The sequence below is a fragment of the Nyctibius grandis genome, chromosome 11 (assembly GCF_013368605.1).
Source record: "Nyctibius grandis isolate bNycGra1 chromosome 11, bNycGra1.pri, whole genome shotgun sequence".
Classification (NCBI taxonomy): domain Eukaryota; kingdom Metazoa; phylum Chordata; class Aves; order Nyctibiiformes; family Nyctibiidae; genus Nyctibius; species Nyctibius grandis.
Window position 1 is genome coordinate 26635100 of NC_090668.1, and position 27641 is coordinate 26662740.

The 27641-nt window shown below is 43.9% G+C and overlaps 2 protein-coding genes and 1 non-coding gene across 5 annotated transcripts in view; 1 reads left to right on the forward strand and 2 right to left on the reverse strand.

The window, feature by feature from the left end:
• Positions 1 to 24783, reverse strand: MORF4L1 (mortality factor 4 like 1). 3 transcript variants are annotated; one of them, XM_068410034.1, is made up of 13 exons: positions 24647 to 24783; positions 20284 to 20330; positions 17107 to 17174; positions 14722 to 14808; positions 13938 to 14018; positions 11279 to 11341; positions 6140 to 6165; positions 5400 to 5488; positions 4999 to 5100; positions 3666 to 3754; positions 2258 to 2430; positions 1829 to 1913; positions 1 to 230 (listed from the first exon to the last, which is right to left on the reverse strand). In XM_068410034.1, exons 1-13 carry the CDS (start codon positions 24684 to 24686, stop codon positions 146 to 148), a joined length of 1035 nt encoding a protein of 344 aa, XP_068266135.1. In that variant the 5' UTR covers positions 24687 to 24783; the 3' UTR covers positions 1 to 145. The 3 variants fall into 3 exon arrangements, with proteins under 3 accessions (XP_068266135.1, XP_068266136.1, XP_068266137.1); XM_068410035.1 differs by lacking the exon at positions 11279 to 11341; XM_068410036.1 differs by lacking the exons at positions 20284 to 20330; positions 24647 to 24783 and adding an exon at positions 17531 to 17605.
• Positions 24784 to 24989: 206 nt separating this feature from the next.
• On the reverse strand, positions 24990 to 25062 carry TRNAK-CUU (transfer RNA lysine (anticodon CUU)). Its single transcript has one exon. It is a non-coding gene; the product is annotated as a tRNA-Lys (tRNA).
• Positions 25063 to 25640: 578 nt separating this feature from the next.
• Positions 25641 to 27641, forward strand: part of ADAMTS7 (ADAM metallopeptidase with thrombospondin type 1 motif 7) — a 36835-nt gene continuing 34834 nt past the window's right edge. The window contains exons 1-2 of the mRNA XM_068410039.1: positions 25641 to 25728; positions 26380 to 26732. Coding sequence (XP_068266140.1) covers positions 25641 to 25728; positions 26380 to 26732 — 441 coding nt within the window. The remainder of the gene's footprint in view (positions 25729 to 26379; positions 26733 to 27641) is intronic.

The window sequence follows — 27641 nt, forward strand, 5'->3', positions numbered from 1 at the left end:
TCCACGTTAAACACACAACTTTATTCACTTTATGTTTACATAATCTGTGCAATAGAGACATGTGCAATAGAAAGGTGAAGAACAAGACGTAGAAGTGGACAGTATCACAAGGACCCCGTTATCACGTCACTGTGAAGCAGCAGCATTATACTGCCTTCCGATGGTACTCAGGAGGGGCTACTTCATAGTCACTGGCGCTAAACAAGGCGGAGGAATTCTTTGCTAAATACCTACAAAAAATAATAAAAGGATTAAATTACCTTCTTGCCTAAAGTCTCCATTGCTTAGCACCACGTAAGTGAGGTGTTAGGTGTTTGCCGAGACCATAAAACCATTTCAAGAGTACAAATCTAACACGTATCTACAAAAAGTCATCTGTGTAAAGAAATTAAAGATTTGACAGCTCATGCCAAAAAAAAAAAATCAATTCCAAACGAGTTGTCAAGCAGCTCTGGCTCCAGGTGAGCACAGGGAGGTGAAGATTAACAGGATGAAACATTTGGGGCTGAGTCAGCCGCTGTTCCAAGAATCAATTTACTACTGGTTGCACTGAAAGTGGTAGGGGCAAGGAGCAGGACACGGTGAAGTTCTGTCTGTGCAAACATGGGCCTTAACTGGCTACGTGAGTGACACCTAGAGCAAAACGAGCCATGGTCAACTAAGTGCACCAGCAGAAGAGAAGCATTATGTGCATTACTCCTCATCCCATGGATTCAGGGATTTCTGGTCAATGCACCAGCTTCCTGTTTCTGTCTTTACAGCTGAAAGCTCTTTAGCACTTGCATTTACTCCAGACCGACCCAAAAGGCTACAATCCACTCAAGACTTGAGGACTATTCCAAGGCAAGTTCACCCTGGAGATCAGGCTGATCCATTTCTAGCTCTACTGCAGAGCTGGCTTGGATTTGCTGAGGGTTTTCTCTCAACTTCCAATAGCTTACCCAGTCACACAGAGGGAAAAGTTGGTATTTACTGGCAAAATATCAGTAGACCACTAAAGCCTTGTATGAAAATACAAAATAAATTACAATAAATTACAATAAATAAATTACAAAAGCATAATACTGAGCTCCTCCAGTACAAGACAGATGCATGGAAGCTGCTGAAGTCATGCTCACACGTACATCTGGGGGAAACACAGCTACGACACCTCAGACACGAAACAAGTTTAGTGCTATTTTAGAGTCTCACATTCAGCCAACATTTACAGGTGAATAAGCAGCAACTGACTCCACCGTTCCTTACAGCAGGAAATCAAAGGGCTGAAATCAAATGTCTGTGTTTTTTTGAACCACATTTTGCATTTAAGTCTTGTATTATCTAGGATGAGGTTTTCATCCTAATTGTAACACGTCTACATTACCACAGTGCAGTGCACTGAAGCTACAATGACAGTTCACCCCAGAAATAACATCAGTAAGGTTCATTTTTTAACATTTGCTCAGTTGTGGTTGAGTAACTGTTGTGTAATTTAATAGTTTGCTGTCATTGTCATCTGCTTTTTATAGCAACTACAAATAAACGCTTCAACATTTATTTTGAAACAAGGAGCAGACTTGGACAGTTTGAAAGTGCAGACTAACAGATACGTGAACACACAATAACCTCAGTGTAATTGGGGAGAAGTTAAACCCAGTCTAACCCAGATTACTGCACAGCAGAGTTTGAGAAAGCTTCACTGCAATCTTTGGTGACCATCCTGGGCTTGTGCATGGTATAATACATATATGTGTTAGGTAAAAACTGTTCACTGAAAATAGGCCACATTACAATAGCCTGCACTTACTGAAGTTTTTCTTTCTTGCTGAAAGACTTACAAAGTACTTACTTTAAGAAGTCATGCAAATAGTTTAACAGCAAAGCCAGACTCTTCTCATCCAGAGGAGTGTAAGCAAGCATAGCTCCAATCCGTACTGTTTCAAAAGAAGGAGCACTTGTCAGTTACAAACAACAGCCTCAACAAGTATTTCAGTACAGTCTAAAACCTTCCAGCAGCATGTAAGAGCAGCCCAGGAATCTGTTCCAATACATACAAGCTCACCTAAAATAACTAGACTGTTGAAAATCCATTTCCATTCCAAACCCCTGAATGGTTCTGAACATTTTAGGTACATGGAGTCAGGAAAGAACGAAACCACACGTTTCATAGTGGCTTGTCCAGTTTCTGCAGTTCACACCCACTGAGACTTGATACAGTCAAAGGAAGCATCTGAATTCTTCTAACTGCTCTTCTTCCATCCCCAGAGGTCATACTCACCAAACAGCCTCAGGAGGTGTGGGGCACCATAGACTTGAGACATTGGAGCATCTGGGTGATCTGCTAAAATTTCAGCATATTGGGGCCTCTCAAACTTGTAGAGTAGTTGAGTTCCCAGCATGACATTGAAGTATTCTTTAATTCCTGCCACGACTTCATTGACTGCGTACTCCCTGGTAAACAGAGAAAACACTGCAACTCTTGTTGTAGTGACTGGATGGACACAAGGTGAGAGCTGGCTTGGGGAGTCCATCAAAATCATACAGATCTTTCACGAGCCTTCACATTTTTCAAGGAAGTTTGTCTGCAGTGATGCATTCCAAGCTCTCCTTTAAAAATGGACTGTTCTGAACTCAGTAAGAATTTAGGCAAACCAAGAGCAGCCTTGCTGTTAGTCACCTACTCGCTTAGAGAAATTAACTCTTAGGGCATTCCTTTTGAAGCAACAGCCAGTATTTACAAGGACACGTACCAGCTCTTCTGTTTCCAACCAAAGTTAATCCCAACTCACATCAGTTTAACAGTACAATACTACTTTAAGTCATCAGACTGAACTGCTGCTTCGCAGAAGGGGACAGCCACCCACTAGGTGAGGGAACTGATCCTTTCTCCCTAGGCCTCTCAACCCCATACCCCTGCAGGCCTCCAACTTCACAGCTAATTGCAGAGTAACCCTATAGGAATTAGCAGTGACACTGCACATCTGAGAAGTACAACCCTCACTCCACCCTGCAAACAAGTTTAGAACAGACATTAGGACAATTACCTAAAAGAATGTTAAAGCACCCTGACAAGTCAGTAATGTGCTTCCTCTTGAACGGAAGAAAATAACTTCACATTTCTAGTTTCTCTCCCTTTAAAACAGGAAAGCTTCATTCAAGGATAAACACACCTTGTTTGCTGTCAGGGCTGGACTGCTGGGGTAATTACAACTAAGCACCTTCAAAGCTATCACCTCAAGGTAATCAGCTCTGCCCGTCTGATTCTTTTAGAAGTCATCACCCACCTCCCCGTCCCCCACCCCTCTGAACACTTTGCTCATCTGCTAGGCAGCTTTTTGACAGTGTGTTCAGCTCGTGCAGAGCAAGTGCCAATGACTGTGTTCACCCAACGTAGGAGCCTGAGCTGGAATGAAGGGGTGGAGAACTGTTCACTTGGCTTCTATCAGTTTCCTTTAGGAAAAGGCTTCGGGAAGGTGGGGGAAGCAGAAATAATATCCAGAAAGCAAAACTGCATTCTTGAATTGCCTCCCCAAAGATTTCTACACTCCTCCATCACCTTGGTCTTGAACTCGAAGCAGAACATAGGGCTGGGACACATTTAACAACCTTACTAAATTTTCCATGAAATACAAGTCCAACAACAACAGCAAAAGTCGTATTTAAGGTTTGAAATGACCATTACTTACTTGTTATCAGTATTTCCCCTTGATTTTTTGTAGTTTGCATAATCCTCTAAAATGGAGTCAACATTCTTCTTGGCAGGAAGATAGAAGAGCTGCAAAAGAAATAAGACTGAACAAATACAAGTTGTGTAATTTATGCAGACATTTATATCTGCACGCTAACTTTAAACCAACATACATAAGGATATTTCTAGAATAAAATTAACAGGTTAAGAGTTATTAAAGGAACACCCAACTGTTTCAGTTGTGCATACAAAAAAAACCCCACCTGTAACAGCAACTATATCCATGTTTCCATTTAACACTTGTGCTGCTCAACAGCAACCTGATGATGAAGTGCTGAGGTCACCTCAAGAGTCAAAGGTGCACAGCGAAGCACACACGTGTCCCCACAAACCTGCCAGCACCAGCCATGCAGCAGTTACAGGAGCAATGGGGACCATTTTGCCTATTCTTCTGTCTGCTCCTCTTCTTGCACCCACAGGTCAGCTGGGAAGCAAACAAGCCTGCCAAGCACCCGCTGGGAGGCTTCACTGCCTGCACAGCCTGAGGTGTACGAGAGCTACATCAGAGCTTACAGAATTGAACACAAATATCCCCAGCCATGATTCACCAAGGACTGGCTTCCATCTTTAACACAGTACACAGATCATCTGTACCCACAGACACTAGTTCAGCTGGATATGGCAAAGCTCAGGAGTACAGTGAATTCATGTACTTCAGTGTTGTTTTTCTCTGCTTCTTGCCAATTTTAGTAAGTGGTTTCACACAGAAACAAGCCATGATCCATTAATGTTTTAAGTTCATAAAATTTTTTTAAACTTTTAAAATGGAAAGCAAAGTTTAATTTACTATATCAGGAAGGTTTACAGGGATCCAGCCTGGCAGAAGTTAAAAATTGCTATTCTAAGCAACAGCTTTCTGTCAGAGCTGTAGAACAACTTAAGAGTGACACATAAACAAGGCAGGAAGGAGGTAAAATATGCATCACATGTGATCTTCCTACAGACCAGTTCTCTACCAATTAAGTAAACTCTTCAAAACATACCAGCAGGCCAAGTATGCAGAGAGTTCACACCACACTGAAAGCTTAAGTAACTTTTTTTTTTTTTAATTATTTGCCTTTCTAGCTTATGCTTGATTAGACCAAGTCTATTCTACAAATTTACATGCAACTCTGCTCAACCACAGTCCTACTCACAGGTGACCTGGGGTTAAAATCCAACCAGAATGAGAACTGCCAGAGATTTCACTACACTGCACTTGAACAGGCTACGAAATTCTAGTTTTAGTGTCCTCACCTATGCATGGCCAGACTGTTCTTTTGTCAAGTTACCTGCTTTTGCCTGGTGATCAAGTCCCAGTCATCTACCAGCCATGGTTTCAGCTCTTCTGGGATTTTCACCTTTACTTCAACTCTGTTCATAAATGTTTCTTCCTAAAAAAAGTGAAGCCAGACCATTTACTTTCAGATAACTGTCCAAGCTAAGAGTCACCCATATTCCTTGTGTTCAAAACTGAAATACACCACTGGTCTGAGGAATTACTACAGTAGTTCCTGGAGGCTCCACAGGGAACAAGGAGATAGCTTAGATTTTTCAAGGCCACTTGGGAACCTTAGTTTTGCAAGTTGTAGCATTTCACACTGCCATACCACAGGACAAAGTATTGCCCTATTCCTGAGCAAAGCAAGAAATTTTCTATCAAAAATCCTGTGAGAGAATCAGAAATACATACACTTTCAACCGTTGGATCTACTCGAGCCCTCTTCTTCCTAGGAGGTTGAGGAGTCTCACTGGTACTGCTCCCCTCTCCAATTCCTGGAGCTGTACAGAAAAAAAAACACATTATGCTGCTTAAGAAATTTGGTAAGCCAGTAAGAAATACCAGTAAAAAAAGGTTTAGAAGAAGGATTTAAAGCTAAGACTCAGATTTCTCTCAGGTCACCCTTTCACTTTTTTTTTGTGTTTTTGTTTTTGTTTTTTTTGTTTGTTTGTTTTAAATATTACTTGTATTCTGGAAGTCACACGTATTTGTGACAGTTTATACTGCTGTATTTATGCTTATCTGAAAATAGAGGTTTCTGCACTAAAACCAAACCAGTATGTCAGTATCTGTACCATTCTTCAGAAGAACTTTTGGAACCAGCCACTCCACTCTGCAGTTATGTCACATGTCCATCTCAATAAGAAAACATAAGTTTGACTTATGAAATTATTTCAACAGCTCCATGGAGATATCACTCTGCTTCTAATTTGCCAGAAGTCAAAATCTTGGCAGTCTGAAACAAGTAGTTTGTGTACAAACCAGAAGAGTATGCATTCCTCCTGACCAAGAGGGAGAGACATCTGAAGTCCAAGAGGAACAATGCAAGGTGACAGTAAGTAAATGTAGTTGAGGCATATTTAAGGTGTTATTCCAGCTAAGAATCCTTCACTAAGGACATCCACTTATATACAACATAAAGACATACTTACTTTTCTGTTTGTTCTTTTTTGTTTTCCTGCAAGAAGAACACAAATTATTGCAAATATAAAGACAGCAATACTTAAAGAATTGAAAAGTAGAAAGCCAGAAAAATTGGCCACCAAGTTCAGAACAATGATCAAATACTCGGTGGCCTATGGAGTATTCAGATAAAAGCACATGAAGGACATGTCAGATATGATTTAGCTTCACAGTTATAATACAAGATTTTTCATGTGACAGGTTAGAAATCAGCATTTTTGGGGGAATCACTAAACTTAAATCTACAAAACCCCAGAGGCATGCCAAGAATATGAGTATTTAAAACTGGTACTGACTGACCCTTACACAAGTAACACCTACAGATGTTTCATACTTTCCAAGTGCTCTTGGAAAACTACACTAGATTTGTAGCTGGTTTATTTCTGTATTTCAGGGATCACTTAGATTATGGGACAAGGAAACAGAAGTGCTGGGTATTATCAGGTAAATCTCAGTCAACTGAATTAACTTCCAGTAAAGTATGGAAAAAACACAGTTTTACCACTACAGCAGTGGAGGGGAGTTTAAGTAGCACTATCAGAATTAGATGTACGAAGCTGCATGGACTGCCTACAATTCCATCATCAACTTTTAGGGGAGAGCGCAATTACACTTGCTACTTATTAGAAACATTTGAAACAGTGCTAATTAGCCTTGTCCCTAATATTTATCCTCTTCCAAATGCTTCTCGCAACACTTCAGTGTTTCTGATCTATACACTTCACATTTTTCTAAAGTCTCTATCGTTAGCTCTTATTTTTATTCCAAATGAAGAGCTGTACTTCCAAAAATTTTAAAGACACCTGAAATACAATGCACACGACATGTAAATATTCAGATAGGTCAGAGTATCACTGACAAAGTTAAACTGTCCTAACAGGTATTTTTGTTATTATCTGAACTTGGTACATTTGCTAACCATTTTCAGAAAGCTTTGATTCAGAGCACTACTAATCATGTTTCAATTTGCTTACTATTAATAGGAGTCGAGTTAAACCTCTCAAAAAACTGCAGATTGTGTGGAGAGAACTCTTTACCAGCACAAGATTATTTCCTTGGAAATTCACCACTATCTCAAGTGACTCTTGTATTCAGGTTTTGAACTGGGTTTATCTGGGTCAGGAAGTAGGCAGAGTTTCTAAGAAGGTCTGAAGATAGGAAGATTAAGGCTTTTTTCAAGCTTCAAGTCACAAACAAGCATTAGGCTTAAACTGTGGGTAGAATAAAGATCATCTCTCTCCAGGAAGAAGAAACAATTGCCAAGTTAAGTCACTGATAATGGACTTGTGTATTGAAGAGAAAGTATTTTCTTCCAAACCTAGAGTAAACAAGGAGGAACAGGGAGTTCTTTCCAGAATTAAAATCACAGGATAAAAATAAAGTTGAGCATTAGTCTAGACGCAGAGTCTTAAAAAACTGGGACAGGCAATATAAAATACTTAAAGAAGTACTACAATTAAGACAGTAAACCACATCGTTACTGAAGCACAAAGTCTAGCATAAACCATTCCTGGCAGTTGCTTGTGCTCTCCCACCTCATTCCTTATATTTCAAGTCATATGCCTCTGCTTCAAGTCAAAGCAGCCATCTGTAAGTCTAAAAGGCAAATCTGAGTTAGGAACAAACAGAAAGAGCTAAGGTTAGAGACAAAACATCAGCAGTTGGCAGGTTTTTGATAGCCTGTACAGCAGACTGGAATAGTATTTTTCATTAGGTGAAGGCAGCTGTGCAAGGGGCAGTGCTGCTGCTGTGTGCAGAAGCACGCAGTGCACCCGGCATCCAGGAGAAAATTGCAGCATCTCTATCACAGAGACAGCCCTACTGATAGGAGCTGTAGTCCAAGGAGTTGAAAGGTATCTAGGATAGGTTAAAACACATCTGTGTGCCACTTCACAACTACATTATGAACAGCGAGCCCTATACTGCTGCATGGAAGCAGCAGCAAAGCTTTCATTGCCTTCTCCTTATACACCAAGCACAGCCCAGCTGCTCTTCTTCATTCACATATTCCTCTATTGACTGGCATTTTTCACTGACAACAACACTAAAAAGCAGCGTGGAAGTTCCAAAGAAGCTCCAGTGAAAGGAGTTTTTTAATTAAAGACTGAACAGAGGTATGAGGTGCTGAAGATCTCGCTGTTCAAACTCAAAGGATGCATCCCACTGTAGTCAGACGTTACCTCCTCAAAGAAGAGGGGTCAGCAATCATTCTGGTTAGAAGCTAACCCAGAGAACCTCACTGCAGGGTTACTTTAGCAGAACAAGAACATTCAGCTATAACAAGAATCTTCAAGTATTTGGCATTAAAACGCAAGATTGAATTAGAAAGCCAAAAGTAAATAAACTACTGACATAACCGTCTGAAATTGTGTAGAAACTAGATAATCAGTAGAAAACAAATCATATTACAGCTTACAGAACAGCTCACAATGAAATGCTGTATGTCAAAGGTGACAGACTCAGAAGGAAGGCAAGCCGTCCATGCCACAAGAGCATAATACTGAACTTCCAACCGCAGTATCCAAACTAGGACTGTGTTCATGACCAAATGGTGAGACTGAAGAGAAGACAATATCCTGAAAGACTGCACTTCATCTTTCCACAGACATTCATCAGAAGAAAGGTAATCAAGCATCCGTCACAGAACCTTGGGTACCACCTCAAGAAGCCAGCAATCTTTGCACAAGAGAGTTGGTGTCAATGCTCAGAGCTCTAAACTGGAGTGTCTTCTGGGACATGTCTAGAGAACAGCCAGTAGAAAATTAAAACAGCTTAGAAAATAAGAATTCAACACAGACAAATGATATCAGGAAAAAAACAAGACTTTGGAAGGTTTACTACCTCCACAACTGTTAGAAGTCCATGACCAGGCAGATAAAGTTGTGGACAATAACAAGTATTTTACTTTCTCAAAATCTACGTGCCTTTTAAAGAGACTTAGAGGTCTGTTAGAACCTCCCTACAATAGTTGGTCAAGATATGAGCAGCAGAGAATGAAGGTAGCTACTACTTGGTCTCAGGCATTTGAGTTCAAAACATCTGTAAATGCCAGAAAAAGGAGATCAGGTGCCAGTTTATTGATAAAACAACAGTTGTAACTAAGCTATATGAAGTCATAAAGTCTCTCCTAATACAAGGTGACTTGTAATAAAAAAGTAAATTAAAATATTCAAGTGTGGAAAAAGTATGTTGGAAAAAAGTATGAGATCAGGCACTATTGCTCAAGCAGCTTGGTCACTAACTCAGCTGTAAGAAGCAGCATTCCTACAAAGATTCAGTTAAACCACTGAACATTGTTAGCAAAAGGATAAAAAACAAAGTCAGGATTATATACACGTGTCTCCTGTGCCTGGTCAGGCAACCTGACCTTAGAAGTCACACAATAAAACTAGAAGAGGTAAAGAAAACAAAGAGTAGTTGGTAGTGTACAACAGCTTCTACACCAGGAGTAACCAGGCAGACAAGGGCTTTCTCAAGCTGATAACTGGGCAAGAGGGGAAGTGTGGTAGAGGTATCACTAGTGATATAAGGTGAAGCTCAAAGAACTAGTCAATCTTTCCTCAAGACAGGTGAAAGACCAAAAAACCAAAGCAGCAGACATTAAAAAGACAGGAGGAGTCATCCTCTTTCCTCCCCTCTTCAATACAGTACTGAATTGAGACGAGAACACGCTGCCACAAGATGGAGATGCCAAAAGTCCAAAGGGTTCAGAAGTCATTAGATAAATATAACAGTCCTACAAAGGGTTATTAAACCCATCACATGGATACAGCCTCCAGCACTGAAGTCCCTTAATTCCAGACTGCTAGAAGCAAAAAGGGTGTTTTGGGGAAAGCATCGTTCTAGACTTGACTCACTGGATTATCCCTAAGCACACGTTACTGGTGACCATTAGAGAGCAGAAGAGGTTGGGACAATCTCCAGCTTGAGCCGGTGTAGCCATTCCAGTGGTGTTCCAGCCCTAGACAACTGGCATGTAGAGGACATGGAGTAGCTTGTGAGAGCTACTAGCTGTGCCAAAGATAGCAGAGGCTGCCACCAGAGCCATGCAGCAGGAGCATATGCTTTTGAGTAATACGTTCAGATTAAGAACAATTCTATTAGAAGAAAAAACAGTAACTCCCATGTTGAAGTTGAGATACTGTTTTGAGAGCATCTCTGATGAGGCTGCTTGCATATATCTCATTTAAAAACAGATACTAGGCTCAGATTTGTTATTCAGTGCCATATCTTCCCTCTAGAACACTCCCAGCTGCCCTTCTTTTCCACTTGTTAACTCTGATTTTTTTGCAAGTTAATCATATTAGGCCCATCAAAGGCAGCATCAACTCTCAGAAGCTGGAGTTCAGCAGAGCTACATATAAAACAGCCTGGAGAAGCCAGTATCTGTGTGTTGTGTTTCATTTTTGGCAACCTGCTATAACCAGACAAATTTTTTGTTTCTATTTTGTTATCCTGAGATTAGTAAGTACTTTAAAAACAAGCGTATACACCCTGCATTTCATGCATATTTCTATTTGATCAAATATTGCTTACAAATAGTCTCAAAAGCTTTTGGAACCGGTTGCTGCAGTTTACAGAAACATTCTGAACGGACTCAAGCCAACAATAAAAATATAGCACATTAAGGAGCAAGTTCAAACCTCATATTTCTACCACCATCGAGTGCAGCAGCCTCGCTCCCAAGACTCGCAGAAGACAGTGCAGTTACCCGTTTCCATGGCAGAACTCCAGGCTACAGGATGCATGCAGACCAACTGTAACCTTCTAGAACTATCCAGTTTCAAAATTCAATTCAAAAAGCAGTTGTCCTCCACTTCTTTTTAAACAGTGGACACACTGAATGCATTTGACCACTCACACTGTACCCTATCCCAACTGAAAAGGTGTACATTTCAGAGCAACTAAAATCTGATAGTCCATATTGGCTTTAAAAAAAAAAAACCACCAAAATGATATACTGCAGTACTTAAAATTAACTGAATTGCTACCAAAGCTTACATTATTACAACTGAGGACTTTAAGAGTCTCTAAAAGAAATCTATGAAAGCAAGGAAATTTGGATTTCAGGATGAAAATCCTGGTTTGACAATCCATCCTTAACTCACCGCGTCGATATTGTAGGGGTCTCCAAACAGCAAACAGTATGCGCTCCATCTCGTCTGAAAAATCTAGGCACAATGGGGGTTGAGTTAAGGAAAGAATGTCAGACCTTAAAGAGAATCTATTTAAGATTCAAAAATTTACCTTTTTAGCAGCATATTATAGTTTTACTGAACATTCCTGGAGGATAAGTTGTGCTTAGATTATTTCCTTTCTGTTATTGTTTGGCTATCTGAAGAATAAGTTTCAAAATCTAAGTTACTTTTCCCTTTGTTCAATCCTCCAAGAATGCTTCAAAAGGTAAATTTTGAGGCCCAAATAGGTCGACAGCGTAACCCTTGTAGAACAGTTGCGTGATCACTTTCTCCCCCTCCCCACCATCAGTACTTTACACATCTGCAATGACCTTATAGATTTACAAGAGAACAATCCAGAAGTTTTCTTTTGGACCTGTATTTTGAGATTTTTCAGAAGCCATCTTGCCTTTAGCTGTAAGCAGGATGTGAGACGCAGTAGTTTGATCAATAATGCATGAGTATCACACCCCTGCATCACTGCTAGGATAAGACAAAGTATTTCCTCTCCCTCAGCCTCCAAACAGGGAAGAAAAATAGGGAGGCTTCGTTGAAAGAAGCACAGGTCTAATTTAGAAGGATGCATTGGATGCTGGTAATGGCTCGAGACTAGGAGCAAGATCAGTGCAACAAGCATATGGGACCCTGTTAAAAATAACTTTCATGATGCAAGACTGCTGTTCTAATGGCAATAGTTTCCTTTCTTCCCCTTTACAACTCTGAAAATTCACCATCAAGGAATGAATTTTTCCAGTCAACATGAAACAGAAATTTTAGAGAATTAGCTTATTGTCTTGTTTTGCTATGCTGGAAACAACTACCCATGCTCACCACAGTGATGACAGCAAAAAGCAAAGCCACTCCCTCTCCCCAACTGGTTTCAACCAGAGAGTAAAGACAGACCTGGCAACATGCTTTCAAGCTTTAGAGTGACACAGAGGCTTAAGATGAAGTCATTTTTGCTGTGTGGGTCTCCCTTGGATGCAACATGATCAGGTGTGGTTCAGAGGATGAAGCCAACTTTGATTTTGAGCACAGGTTAACATTTAGCAGTTACTCAGCCAGAGAGAACAACTTAGCCCCCTGCAATCAGACTGAACTACCATGATGACTAAAGCTGACAGCATGGGGAACCTAATCCTGAGGTTACTACTGGGATGTTCTCTATAATGCAAATTGTGGACATTTACAACTGAGTCATCACTACCTGTGTCAAAGTTACACAGGAAATTAATTCTACTCCCACTGACTAAAATGCAACACAACTCAGGTACAACAACCCCTTAAGCAGCCAAATCAGTAATGGTCATAATTTAGATCTGTTTTAATTAGATTTTAATGACATTCATTAGGAACTGTCCATTTGGTTTGGGGTTTTTTCCACTCCCAAATGAAGACAAACAGGTGAGTAGGTCCCTGTCAGAGGCCCATCCTGAGCTGACAGAGCACACCAAACCCGTGGTGTTAAAGCACCTCAGGATCTACAGCAACAGACCAGAAGGGAGCATGCACGAGGCATCATGGCCAGATCCACAGGGCTCCCCATTCCAGAGACCAAGAGTCAGTTTACAGCCTTGCCTAGGGTTTGACTCATCCCAAAGTGAAATCTGCATTCAGGATCTAGAGCAAAAAAAAAAATAACTGTACCCACTACCGCTGCACTTCTCCAATCAATGATACCTATTTCATAACATAAAGTTGCCCATAAATGAGACATGACATCTGAGGCTGCTGCCAAATGCTCTTCTTAGGAATTGATGTCATTTCAGCAGCTTCCTCATGAAGACTAGAATCATGAATGAAGTTAGGAGTTCAGAACATCACATTAGTAATGGCCACCTTCATAATTAAGCAAATACTACCTCCAACAGAAGAGTTTCATGGCACATGAGCAAAGCAGTAGAGCTGTACTGACTGTATGAGAATCTAAACATACCACCATGCAAGCCTAGTCTGAAAAACAAAAAGGATGGAATGAAAGAAATCTGACAGTTACACCCTGTAATTATTTTTTCTAATAAATGTCTGAGCTTGCTTCTGGTCTCTCAAGATGCAAAACCATTTTTAATAGCATATGGGTTTAGTTTTGTCAAAAACAGCAAAACAAAGACTCCTTAAAGGCAGTTGTTCAGGATTGTACAGTAAGAAGGCAAGGCATTTCAAGGATTTTATTCAAAAGTGCTTGAACAGCTTGGAAGAACTGTAAAATTCTATATAGAAACTGATTTCACCAAGATACACAAGTCTTATGAGGACTCACCACTTTTTGAGTGTCAGTTCACTGACTTAAGAGGAACAGAGTGCAAAAAAAGTAGAGTGTTACTGTCTACCCAGTACCTCGATTCAGTATTAAACACTGCACAATCGAAGAAGGCAGTTTTAATAAAATATTTCAACAATTTTTGGTATCACAAAAGTGAAACACAGCTTTTGTATGGGTTGTGTCAGAAGTAATATAGTTTAGCCTGCAGAACCATCCTAAGAAAAATACTATTTAGAGATCAATAGTAAAACTGACAAGCAAAAGGTTGGGAGGGGGTTTTTTGGGAGGGTGGTGGTGTTTGTTTGTTTTAAATAAAAAGCTTCTTACACTTCAACATTTTTCTGCTGCAGACCAGAAGTCTTCTTGCCCGGAGCAGCACCTCTCATCTTCCCCTCTGCATATTGTTCCCTTTAAAAAAAAGAGTAAATTTGAAAATAAGACTTTAATGGAAAAATAAGCTTGTTTTCCCTCAACAGGTAACACGTTATGCAAAACATTTAGACAATGTCTAGTAAATGGCTTTGCAAATCAGTATGTGTCATGAGCAGGAACAAATTCAACTCAATATCAAGAAGATTTAGGCTTCTTCATACCACGCTTAGCAGTTTGGACACCCATTTCCCCCCCCCCCCACCATCCTTGTTATTCTGAATCACATGGAACTAGCACACTGCTGCTGAAAAATATAAAACTTCTCAATAAAAGCATTTCTATTAAAGAAATACAAGATTAACATTCATAAAAATCAAGGTATTTGTAGGCATCCTGAAGCTGTCATGAGAAGATCCTTACCACTTAACAATATATTTTAAGGATACTGCACAAGGGTTATTTTTAGCCACCAATTTCCACATCACAGGATGTACCTGCAAGTCAGGCTGCCTCACAAGTCACCATTTTAAAACTACATAGCAGCTTGCTCTAAGATGCTAGAGGACAAAGATCAGAACACCTCTGTAGGCCAAACCATCTCAAGCATAAATGAACATATGAACACCTATAAAAGGCTTTTTTTTTTTAAGCTTACTAACTTCCCTTGATATATAGTTGTTGGATCAAAACTCTATAAAAAAATTATTTACTGACAAGGACTTCTAACAAAAATACTTACTGATTGGCCTTTTGAAGTTCTTTTTGTTTCTGCAAATTGGTATCCACGTATTTGAGCACTCTGCTTTCTGGAACCCATTCATCCCAGCTGAAAAAAAATGTTAAAAAAATCAAACGATCATTCAAAAACATTACATAATTGCATTCTACAGACAACAGTCAACCAAAAGCTTCACAGAATTTGAGACTGGACTCTGCTTTTGTGTCGAGTCATGGACTGGCACAACTGAAAGTGTAAATTTCCAAATGCATTCCCCACTGACTGAAGCTGTAATGATTTTTCTAGGGAAGTGTAACCCTCAGTCATTTCCAAAGAGTTTCCCAAACCTGAAGGATGGGCAATTTAGGAGGGAGGGGACTGTCTTTAACTTATTAGCAGCAGCTCAGGAAAAAAAAAAATCTCCACTTACTAAATTATGGGACACCTGTAGCCATAACTATATTATGAAGCAAGTTTCCTTTATCTATTCCAACATTTTATAGGTTAACAAATTCAGCAATAAGATCTTACTGTAAGAAGAAGAGCTCTGATTTCTGTCTGTGAAGGAAACCAAGATGGCATGAATATTTGAAGAATCTGAAGTGAACGATTTAAGAGAACAGGTGTTGGGGAAATTGCCATTAGGAGCAAGAATTCCACTTTGACAGAGAGTGGATAATCTCAGCAATCTGACAATTTATTTCAAATAAAACACATTAAAAGTGGCTGAGTTATTCTAAAGTACACAAGTTAAAGCTCTTTATATACAGTTCTGTGTCATTTTCATTTCATGGCAACAGCTGCCAGTGTTGGAACATCAAGGTGGCAAAACCAATACTACTACAGGAGCACAAGGTCTTCAAGAGTGTTAAGACAAGGCAAGCTCAGCATCCAAAAGCTACAGAGAAACACATGTCCAGCTGTACACATTCCAAGAGTATTTTTTTAGGATAGTGCTTTGGTCAGATATTTCAGCCACTTATCTTAATCCTGCCTGTACAGCTGCAAGAGACCTTCAAAAGACGTGGTATATAACTGTGCAGCACATTATACTGTACAATGAAGAAGCTTTTTTGACATCCTAACTGTTGACAGTTGCAAAAAAAATTAAGAAGTTGAGCAATTAACAAGTAACAAAGGACCATAATTATAGAAACAAGGAGTCATATTGCCCCGGTTGTCTAGATCTTGCAGCAATGCCACTTTTAATGTAGTTAATTGGAAGCTTGAAGGCAAAAAAACTCAAGCAGCACAAGCAAGAAAAGCAGGAGTCATGACAGCACTTAAGGCACCTTTCAGAGATAAACAAGGAGAGGAAATATCAAATTTATGCTGCCTCATTAATATAGAGCAGCCTCCACAAGAACCAATTACACTCCCTGTAACTGTCAGTGTTTACAATAAAACATTTCTCTGTCCATTCGGCAGGGAGGGTGGATGCATTTTAAAAAGTTACATAATAAAACATGATGTTCAGGTTTTAGTCACACCAGTGAAATCAAGATACTAGTAAATAAGTCTTCACTCTAGAGCCTGCAGCATTGAAATTAAACAAAAAACAACAAAAGAGGAGGAAGTGCTCTCTGAAAGACTTCTGGAGTCTGAAGAGCTGAAGCTTTTGATCGCTAAGAAAAAACCTCCAGTTTTCCTAAATTCAAAACTCAGTCGCAGAACAGAATTCACATGAAAGGAAAAAGACAAGTACATAAACACAATAGTCTCATGACAGTATTCACCTTTAATGGGCTGAACATTTATTTCATGGAGATGTCTTTATTCTTCAGAAACGTCTCACCCAGAATCCTACCCTTTTTGCAGAAGGGAAAAGCATCTCTAATTCACCTCAGCATGAGAGGGAAGAACTGAAATACAGGCTAAACCTGCTCCTGTGAAGGACTAAACCAGCCAGCCTGTCCCATTCTGAACACAGCCGTCACCAAGGCATGCTTCTCCCAATCTTTGCTGCCAAAAGTGGTATAAAAGTAAAGCACACTGTGTGTTTGAGCAGAGTTTTGCTCCACCTCAGTAGGGGTTGCCTCTCCTACCAACACATAACAAGGAATTTTTTCTAATAGATATTTCTGCCAGGGAGGAATTACAGTAACTATTTTCAAACTTAAACAAACAGAATGCTATAAAGCATTCCCATTAACCTACTGACACCCTAAGCTAGCCTGTCTATACAGCCAAAGCTCTGAAGGAAATGGTTAGTTAGGCAATGTTTTCTTTGTGTTACTGTAAATCATTGGTTTATGTATAAAAATCACTGAGCTCAATTTCAGAAACAGTCTCCCAATGACACGGACATGGTAGTGCTAGTCCATCAAGCTCGCATTCAAACTGGCAAAGCCTGCATTTTCCCATACAGGAAAATGAAATACTGCTTTCATTTCATGCAATACTTACTTTTTATTCCAACCACTGTAATGGATAAAGTACTTCACTTGCTTGTCCTTTATGGCAACCTTTACGCACTGGAACAGAGAAGAAAGTTCAGTCAGTACCAAAGGAGAACAAAGACCCAAATGAGTTTTGCTTTTTTTAGCTTTCAGAGTTTAAACATGCAGAGATTTCCATGCAAGCGACTGAAATACAGGCAGCTATTTCACAGCAGAAAGGAAGTTCTCTAACACAAGTCACTGCCTATTCACAGATCTGGAAGGGCTGGGCAAACAAGCGACTGTTCAGCTACCCAAAGGGACACCGTCATTCACCAGAAGGACCAGAAACCCCTGCAGATGACCAGAAGAGTAAACAAGCAGTCACCTCACTACCCCCAGGTTAGCCAAAAGCCATTCACTGGAGAGCTTGTTCACATGCAGGTCCCTACCTCGCAGACAGGGAAGCTGGCTGAAGTAGAGGAGTCTTCAAAAGTAAAATAAATAATATGGATCTCTACAGCCACAGAGAGAGCATTATATTCAGCAGAAAGAGTTGCAGTAAGGGCTTTTTCTAGGTTAAGAATGTACACGAGGTAAATAAACACAGTTGTTTCCATCAAAAGACTGGCCTATGAATACAGTAGCTTCCTTATATACAGAGGTTAAGATGAGACTATTAAAAAGGGAACAAATACACATCAAGGTTACTCCAACCATTCCACAGTACCACTCAGATTCAGAAGCGTCCCTCACAAACTTTTCTGCCTTGCAGTTTGGCACAGCCCTATGGTCACCCTGCAAGACCCCGCTCAGCTCATCCAGGGGAGGCATTCAGGTGAGCTGGAACAACCCTGCACACTGCCCGATATAAGACAACATCCCCCCACTCCTGCAGTCTGGTACGTAAGAGCTCAAGCTACCACACCTATATAAAAGAAAAAAATAGCCAGAGACGTGTCTCTTCCTGCAAAAGCATAGCCCAGAACACAAACTGAACAGCCCACCTCATGTCAACTTCACTATACCAAATTAAATCCACCAGCTTCAGCTTAGATAAGGCACTTCATCCAGAAAGGCATCAAGTCTTGTTGTGGATGCACTGAGACACAGATGCCACTGTATCACTTGAACAGTGAAATAATGAGGGTGCTGTAGAACATGAAGAATCACCCTCTTTGGCTCTAGCTTTTAGTCCCTTTTTAAAGATTTTTTTCCACTGAAGTAAAAAATAACTCATAAAAGTCATAACTGCTATTTTCTTTCCACGCTAATTGAGTTACCTCCAAGTATTTGAGAGGGCAGAGCATTCTTCTGTACAGCATTTTCTCAAGACCTTTGTGGTGGTGACTCGTTCCTGCACCCTCTCCAATTAAAAAAGATATAATTGCCAACAGAGAGGAACATCATAACTCAGCACTAATCTCCAAAATGCCACAAATGGAACTTAAACTCAGTCTCACCTAGACTTGCAACGAGAAGTAAGGATATTCTAACCTTGTTTGATACCCTGCTGCGCCAGTGGCTCATTTTGACAGTCCTGGAGTTCCAGCCAGCCAAATACAGACTGTGTGCTTAAGGAGCATCTACTTGTATTGAAAAATGTGAGCATGAAGTAAAACAAGATTCAAATGTATCTCTGTACTAAAATATTTTCTTTCCTGCTGGAGGTTGGAAGAGTCTTAAGTGGATCTCATTTAACTCTGCATGGTACAAAGGTGTAAAACAATTAGCGTTTGCCACAATTTTTCATACTCCTCTAACACCAACAAGTGCTTCTCTCATCATCTTGCTATGGGAAGCCAAGGATATGGTCATCAGGAACAAAATAACTTGTGCACTGAGAATCACAAAAGAAAAATAGATCAGAAGAACAGGAGGAAAGCTAAGATTATTACTCATCACTACCTACAAAGTATCTTTGTAAAGTTAAACCCAGTTCCTTCTCCCATTTCTGGAGCCCAGAAGGATCCAGACCCTCAACACAAACAGCCAGCCAAAAGCTACCTTGCCAACTGGGAAATCCTTTCTAGCACCGAGCTGGCAGAGCCTGTTCCTGCAACACTCATTCCACCCTTGCGTAAAAGGGCACAGAAGCACACTGCTGCAGCAGCTCTGGGCTGTTTAATTGACTGAAGAGTTAAGACTGCTGCTAACAGAAGTTTGTTTTCACAAGAACGGAAGCCTTGATTACTCTCCTCTCTGTACTAGCCCCTGGGCAGGCACTGGCAGAAGACAACACTCTGAACATACACTCACAACGAACTTGTCCTCCAGCTCTACAGCAAGAGAGAGAAGAGAGCAGGATCACTCAAGTGCAAACGTTTCATACAAGCACATCCCCTGTCAATGCTCTGGATGTTATTTTAACACTAGAATGACCATTTCCTGATAGCGTGAAAAGAGACGTCAAGTATGTCTAGCTGCCTCCCTACTACCACCTCTCTGAAGTTGTCCCATCAGGTAACACTTACTGACACTAAAACCTAATGGATTTAAATCTGTTTAAGGTGCCCCAGGAATTTCTGCAAGTCTTCTAAACCACACAGCTACAAGAGTCCTTTGGTTCAACTTCAGAGGAAGGAGAAACCTGCAGTCAGATTAGGAGCTACACCTTCAGTGACATCTGCTTAAGGCCCACAAGCAAAGCCCATCATGGGAAGGGCTGAAGCTGAAGCAGCAGGGATGCTCCTCCAAGTCCCAAGTGTGCAATGCATGGCTTCTGCGGTTAAAAAGTCAGAACTGAGAATGCTACTTCCTTTGTCACTTCAATCCAGCATTATCTTCTGCAGCAGTGTCCCATTTGAAGACCACTGATTGTACCCAGCCACCTACACCTCTGAGGAAGCTCAAACTGCAGCTAACTCACTAGCTCATGCATTAGCACCAGCATCAAGTCCGATGGGCACAAACACCTTCCAGTGTTCTGGGAACAGAGGTGTATCAGATGCTCAACACAAAGACCACCCGGCCTGTATCAGTTTACCAGAATAGCTGCATAGTACCATTGGGTTTTCTGAAATTTTTCTATAATATAGAGCTCCAGGATGTAAAGCTAATTAGTTTCATACATTATCAGGTTTTCCTTCATTTTAGTTTCAGTCCTTAATCCTATCTAGTGAGGCACAGCAGGTAAACTAATACAATTCCTTATTTTCTTGGGGAGCAGTCAGAACCGTCTGCAGCAATAAGCAACAACACGTACCTTTGCTTCATAAAGGAGAGGTCCATGAAAACAAAGCACTCGTTCACCTGAAAGAAAGTTGCAGATAAACATTTTAGAACACCACCAACGTGCCATTTCTGTAAAATATACGTCATCAAGCACAACATAGAATGAATCCAGTGTCAACGCAGAAAGAAATTCAAAGGCAGATACTGATTTGACAAGCAGGCTGGTGGCTGAGAAGCAAATTCACTCTTGTACAAAAGAGGATCAGATTATTTAGGCCATGAAGCAAAGATTCCTGAGGACCTCCCTGAAGAGCACTCGCGCAAGGCCAGCTGCACGCAAACCATGTCCAAGCCTGCCCAGAGTTTTGCAGAACAGCTGGTGACTTGAGCAAACAATTGGCACCAAAACTTACATTCCTGCCCAAACATCCAGACGCTGCCAACTCAACCCTCCCGTCCTGTTGCGAGCCTGGCAGAGAACTCCTTCAAAGCCCTGAACTGCAGATGCAGACACCAGAACACACTGGCTCGATACAAATGGACTATTTCAGCCTAAGTGCTCAAGCAGTAAGCAGGTAAAACTGTCTTCCTGAAAGGGATTCTTTAGTCTCCACAACATGGCATTTTGATTCAGAGCAGGAAACTGGCTCTTGTACGAGACGTCACCTCTGCATCTTAAGCTGCTGACACAAATCAAAGCAAGTGTTTTTAGAGCTCCTTTTCCTGCAGGAAGCACAACACCTGGTATTCCTAGTGAAGGCAGGAAGAGAGAGACCCCAACATTGTTCCCCCATCCGACTTGTGGGACAGAAGAATGCCAGGTTTGTGCAACAGCAAAAAAAAAAATTGTTCGCTTTGTGGTTTTTAAGTAGGAATAGATTGTTCTTCAGTCTGGTTTTCTTTCCTCAATGGCAAGGTCTTATTGTGCGGTTACGTTGTGGGAATTTGAGCGTACTTAACACAGGATATCTGAGCACAGATGTTTCCTTCTTGAAAGCTGCAGTACCTCACATTTTCAGGGAGACAAGCTGCATAATACACTCCAGGGTGTAGCACACATCCAGCTCTTGCCACTATTTCTGGGACATACAGGACAAGAGAGCTGTCACAGTCCCACGTGCATGCTGTGCAGTACACGGCTGCAGGTATGTATTCAGTGCCCAGGCTGGGCTGGGAAGGAGGGGGGCAGAAGCGGGCTGTCTCACCAGTAATACAGCTCTGGTTGCCTTCTGAGCAGCTCAGGAATGACTAGGGTGGGGAAGGAACAGTTCATGGGCCATAGGTTTAAAAGTACCCTCTGCTGCAAATTTTACTCTGCTCTTCAAAACTGCTTTCTGCATATTCAAGTGATAAATGAGTCAGTGGCACATCGTACCATCGACTTTGACTCTCCTGAATCCTGTTCAATTCTGGCTTTATTTTCCTCTTTACCCCACAGATGTAACAGGGCGTTAATGAACCTTTTAACCAGATGGGCTCTGAACAGACACTTGCTCTGCAAACACAAACTGAACGTCCTCACACATTTGTTTTTTTTTTGGTGAGGGGGCAAAGCAGCTCTTGCACTCATTCCCAGAACACACTTCTGGCAGAGTCAGGGCAGTTACACAGTTTGTCAGGAGGCTGATGCCAAACCACCTGATTTTGCCTGAAGCAGATGAGGGAGGATTCCAATACACCATTTCACCCCCAAGACTAGGAGACAAGCAGATACAGCAACAGCCTCTTTCACCAGCATGGCTACTATCACATTTCACCAAACACATCCAGACTCTTAACAAGATGCAATTATAAATTTACTACTTCATTCCTACACAGCTACACGGACCACAGAGATGTTTTAAGATTTCATTATCCAATCTGTAGGATCCCATGCTGAATTAAAACAAGTGTTCATAGTAAAGTCTGAGAACACAAAACTGTCAGAAATGTTTTTCAACTGGTAAAATGCTTCCATGTATCGAAAAAGAAAAAGGTTTAGAAAGAACACGCTCTGTTAAGCCCCCTGAATGCCAAGCTACAGAGTGTTTCTGTCGCACACGCATGGTTCCACACGGGCACCTGGCTGGCACGTGCTGCTCAAACTCCAGCGAGGCTCCAAACCAGCATGTCTTCAGAGGAAAAGCTCAGGGAATTCAGAATTCAACCACCCACTCCTTCAACTGCTTCACATGCAGAGGATTTATAGAAACAAGAGGTTCTCAATCTGTGGATCAAGGACACAACAACCAACAAAGCCTTCCCACTGATGTCAGAGCGGCAGGCTAACAACGAGCGTCTTCAGAACAGACCAGAAAACACAGAAGTCTCGTTGGCAGAAGAAAAATCTGCCTTAAGCAACTGGGAAGTTGAATCTGACATCTGAGAGTCTCTTGTATTTGCTTTAAAAAGTCAGCGTCGAGATGCAGAACACCTGAAGTACCTACAACTCTTAACTCGTATTTGTCCAAATGCTGATCTCATTTCTCATGCCTACATAAAAGACATCAGCCCCTTTGTTTTAAGGGTATATTCATACTTCTGGCTTGACATTTAGGTTTTCCTCGCTCTTACAGGTTTTCCCAATAAATTCAGTCTCCTCCTTACCCTTTGCTTTGTGAAAAAACACCAATATAGATAACTTCTAAGTCTACTTCCCACTATTTGATGTACATTTAGCTTCAAAATCTCCAATTAAAATAGTTTTCTTTGGTCACGCTGTGAAGCGCCACAATAAAGCATTTAAGTTTTATGCCTGCAGGAAGCTTTATTCTCCACACTTTTCTCCCATTTAATGTTACAGTTGAGATCACAAATACATTTACATTTGTGGAAAAAAGCCTAAATTTTAACTTCTCTACTAAATTTAGGTTGCTTATATTCCTACAGTTGTGAACATAACTTCAGCCTGGAATTCCACTTATGTTTTAGTTCCTGCAGTTCACTCGATTTCACATTCATTATTATAATGTGAATCATACATTAAAATCTTGATTATTTCTGCAGGTTAATAATACCATTGGTATTAGCACATGGCATGGAATGCTGGTGTGGGGCTGAACACACTCCAACAAACGTGGCCATGAAGCACACACAATTAGTGTTGCTTAAGCTGCCCAGAGTGGCCACCTTCCAGCCATGCTTCTGCAAAATGCACTTTTAAAGATAAATCACAATTGTGTGGGAAGTCCTGCTGAGGAGCCAAAGTGATGGACAGGTGGAGAGGAAAGGGTGAAGTAAGTTTTCATTTACTATTGTGTAGCATTTTCATTTACCTATATTAGTATCAACCACAATCATTATCAAAAAATCAAAATGTATGCAAAGACTCAGAAGAAGCATAATCCTAATCCTTATTCACCTCAAAAAAATCTGGTGCTTCGTTGTAAATATGGATTCCACCACAACTGCCAGCTGTAGTCCAAATACTGCCCCCATGACTCCTCCTGCATGAGGATCCCTAACGGAGCTCCCTTTCAGGGAAGAGTAAATAATAACCACGTTTCAAACTCAAGAAAATAACAATCCTGACAGAGTTAGGATTTCAGTTCAACAGTTTTACAGCCAATGAATGTCCATGCCTGCAAGAAAATGAAGCATATTTAGAATAACAGCAGACAGGAAAGCCTCACGTCTTGTTGGTAGGAAAGATGAGGAACAGGAAGAGAGACAAAGACTATGGGCATTCATTTTTTCCACATATTCTCACATTGTTAGGGCTGAAAACCAAATCATCCCCTCCGCTGTGGGATCATAAACACTGCAGGCCAAACCTGGCCTAGCTGAAGGCTTTAGTGAAAGCCTGCCTCAGGGCCACAAGCACTGTGAGGTGGAGCACTGGAATTACCCTCTGCTTCATTACAAAGGAGAGACCTGGGCGAAGGTAGAGCCTGTCCCCAGCCAGGGCTGCCCGCTCCGAGCCCCGATGCGGGGGGGCAGCTGTGGCCCTGGCAGGGGGCCCCGCCGCCCCGGGCCCCTTGGCGGTGCGGGGGTCCCACCGCAGGCCCACCTCCTCGCAGCCCCACACACGCCGGGCTACGGCTCTGCACAAACAGCAGCGGGTTTGTTGGTTTTTTTTTTTTTCCCCTCCTTTAAATCGTTTCCTTTGTTTCTTCTTGGCCCACCCACCCCCGCAAAGCCAGGCAAACGAACGGCAGCAGCGGGTTTAAGCCCGGCTTTCCAGCGAGCGCTGGGAGATGCGGCAGCGGGAACCCACCACCCGGGCCCCCCGTGCTGCCTCTACCTCCACCCCCCTCCCCACAGCCCCTCCGCCCGCTCCGACCAGGCCTCTGCCCCCCGCTCCCTCCCCTCAGGCCTCGCCTCCCCACCTCAGCTTTCACCCGCCCGAGGCCCCCCTTCCCCACACCGCCCGGCTCCCCACACCCAACCCAGCCGCCCCCCCCACCCACACTCACCCTCCTGGAATTTGGGCTTGGGGTCCTGCTTGGGCGCCATTTATAAGCGCCTCTGCCTCCTCCCGCCCCCTCCCCGCGGGGGCCTCACCACCTCCGCCGCATTCTGCGCGGCCGGCCCCAGCCCGCTCCGCGCCGCGCAGGCGCGCTGCGCCTCGCCTCAGCCCCCGCGGCATGCCGGGACGTGTAGGCTGCGGGGGGAGCGCCCCGCATCTCGGCTCCCCGCTCCGGGGAGGGGGATAAAGTATCGCTTGGGTTGTCAATTGCTGGCTGCAAGGGCCGTGAGGAGCGCGGGGAAAAAAGGAAGAAAAAAAAAGGAAAAAGACAGGCAGAAGAAAAATCCATGCGCCCAACGTGGGGCTCGAACCCACGACCCTGGGATTAAGAGTCCCATGCTCTACCGACTGAGCTAGCCGGGCGCCACGTTTACCGGGTTCCCTCCGCAATACTCGGCAGCGCCGCGCCCCGCCCGTTCCTCAGCGCGGCCGCCGGGAGTCGCTCATTTGCATATTTAACATTATCACTTAATTTTAAAAATATTCCCCCCGGGGGCCGCAGCAGACGCGGCCATCTGGGAAAGCTGCGAGGCGGGCAGTGTCGTCCAGGCGCAGCCCCCAACGCTGCCGCAGGCACGAGAAAACATTTATTTTTTTAAATTAATGTTTAAACGCTGTTTGGGGCTGTTTAAGCGGCACCAGATGTATTGTGTATTTCCCACTCACCGCGTCCCGCACAGGGAGTTTGCAAAGGCGCAGCCAGGGCAGGCGCAGCCCCGCCGAGGCGCCGGTTTGCGTTTTCACACCGAAATCCGCGCGGCCTCGCGGCGCGGAGGGCGCAGGCGCTCACGGCGGCCGCCAGGGGGCGCCCTGCGGCCGCGCCGGGGGCAGGAGGCGCGCGCTGCCGGCCCGGCCCCGCCCGCGCCCCCCTCAGCGCGGAGCCCCGCCCGCCGCGGCCGCCCCCCGCCGCCGCCCGCACCGAGCCGCCGCTGCCCGCACCCATGCCGGCCCCCGCCGGCCTCCTGCGCCTCGCCGCCGCGCTGGCGCTGGCCGCGGGCGCGCAGGCGGGCGGAGGCACCGCGCGGGCAGGTCCGCGGAGGGGTGCGGGGTGCGGGGATGCCGGCGGGGCGCTCCGCGGGGGAGCGTGGCAGCCGCCGGAGCCGCAGCCGGGCAGCCGGTGCCCCCCGCGCTGGGCTCGCCCCGCGGCACCGGCGGGCGGGGCAGGGCCGGACCCCCGGCTCCCCCCGGCCGCAGGGCTGCGCACCCGGCGGGGGAAGCTCCGGGGCGCGGGGTGCCCGGGGGTGCTTTGCCCGCGGAGGCAGCTCCCAAGCAGCGTTTCAAAACGGGGATTTGGGGTTTGGGGTTTTTTTTTTTCCCGGCAGCTTTAATTAAACAGCGGGAACGTGTGCGTGGAAACCGGGACCGGCCGGGCCACGGCAGAGCCCCGGAGCTGCACGGCCCCCCCTTCCCTACCTCCATCCCTCCCCACCCTACCTCTACCCCTGACCTTAACCCTTTCCCAGGGAAAATCGCAGCCCCTGACCCCGCCGAGGGCAGGAGGGGCAGCGTGGGGCCCCACGGCCGTGGGGTTCCTGCCCGTCCCTGCTGTGCCCGCAGCAGTGGACACCAGTTACCAGATCCAACTGGTATTTGGGTAGCTGACCCCAGCATCCAGCTCAAGGGGTGGGAGAGGAGAGGTGATGGACCCTACAGCTGACCACTGAACCCCTTTCTTCCCAGAGCCTGCTCTGCCGCACTCCAGCAGCGACATCGTTCATCCCGTCAAGGTTGACGAGAGCGGATCATTCCTCTCCTACGATTTGTCCCACCGAGCGCTTCACCGAAGGTCTCCTTCCTCCAGGAGCAAGTTTCTCGCCTTCTATGAACTGCATTACAAAGGACAACCCCTCAAGTTCAACCTGAGCCTCAACAGCAACCTCCTGGCGCCCGGGTTCGTCAGCGAGAGGCGATACGGGGGCATCGCGAACGCCAAGATCCAGCCTCACGCCTACAACTCCTGCCATATGATCGGGGAGGTCCGGAGCCGGGCGCTGGAGGGGGGCCTGGCCGCGCTCAGCACCTGTGATGGCCTGGTAAGTAAGGGGGTCTTTAATCCATAAGGAAATAGCAGCAGCTGTGTGAAGTCTTTTTTTTCTGCTGAAAGCGATAGCAAAACTCCTCCTGACAGCAGCAGAGCCGGGGTCTCATTGTGTAGGTTTGATGTAGCCGTGGATGAGCTGACTGTAAATTTCCCACGGTTTCCAGTGGTTTGGGAACTCTCCGGGACTGTGTTTCCTTGTTTGTGTCCAAATTCCCCATGAGAGCAATTCTCACGTCGCCTCTGCCTTCTAGTACATAAGCCCAGGATTATGAGAAACGCATCTGAAAACAAGGTGTTTGGAACGTGGAGGTATTTGTGATAACAGCCCATGTACAGTGAAACTTCTGTATGTTTTGTGACCGCCCCCACTGCCTTATTCCACTGCAAATATTTCCGAAGGCGATAGCGACCTGTGAGAGTGTAAAATTTTGCTGAAAGACAAAGCCGCTTTCACAAATCAGACTCTTGGCAAGGCAAATTCATGACACGAGCATAAATGTCCATATTGGCATCAGCTGGTGTCCAGAGCAGCTGTGGCTGCCCCCTCCCTGGCAGTGTTCAAGGGCAGGTTGGATGGGGCTGGGAGCAACCTGGTCTGGTGGAAGGTGTCCCTGCCCGTGGCAGGGGGTTGGGACTGGGTGAGCTTTAAGGTCCCTTCCAACCCAAACCAGTCTGTGACTCTATGATTCTTCAAGAAAGATGTTGAGGTGTTGGAGCGAGTGCAGAGGAGGGCGACCAAGCTGGTGAAGGGTCTGGAGGGTCTGACCTCCGAGGAACGGCTGAGGGAGCTGGGGGTGTTTAGCCTGGAGAAGAGGAGGCTCAGAGGTGACCTTAGTGCAGTCTACAACTACCTGAAGGGAGGTTGTAGTGGGGTGGGAGTCGACCTCTTCTCCCAGGCAAG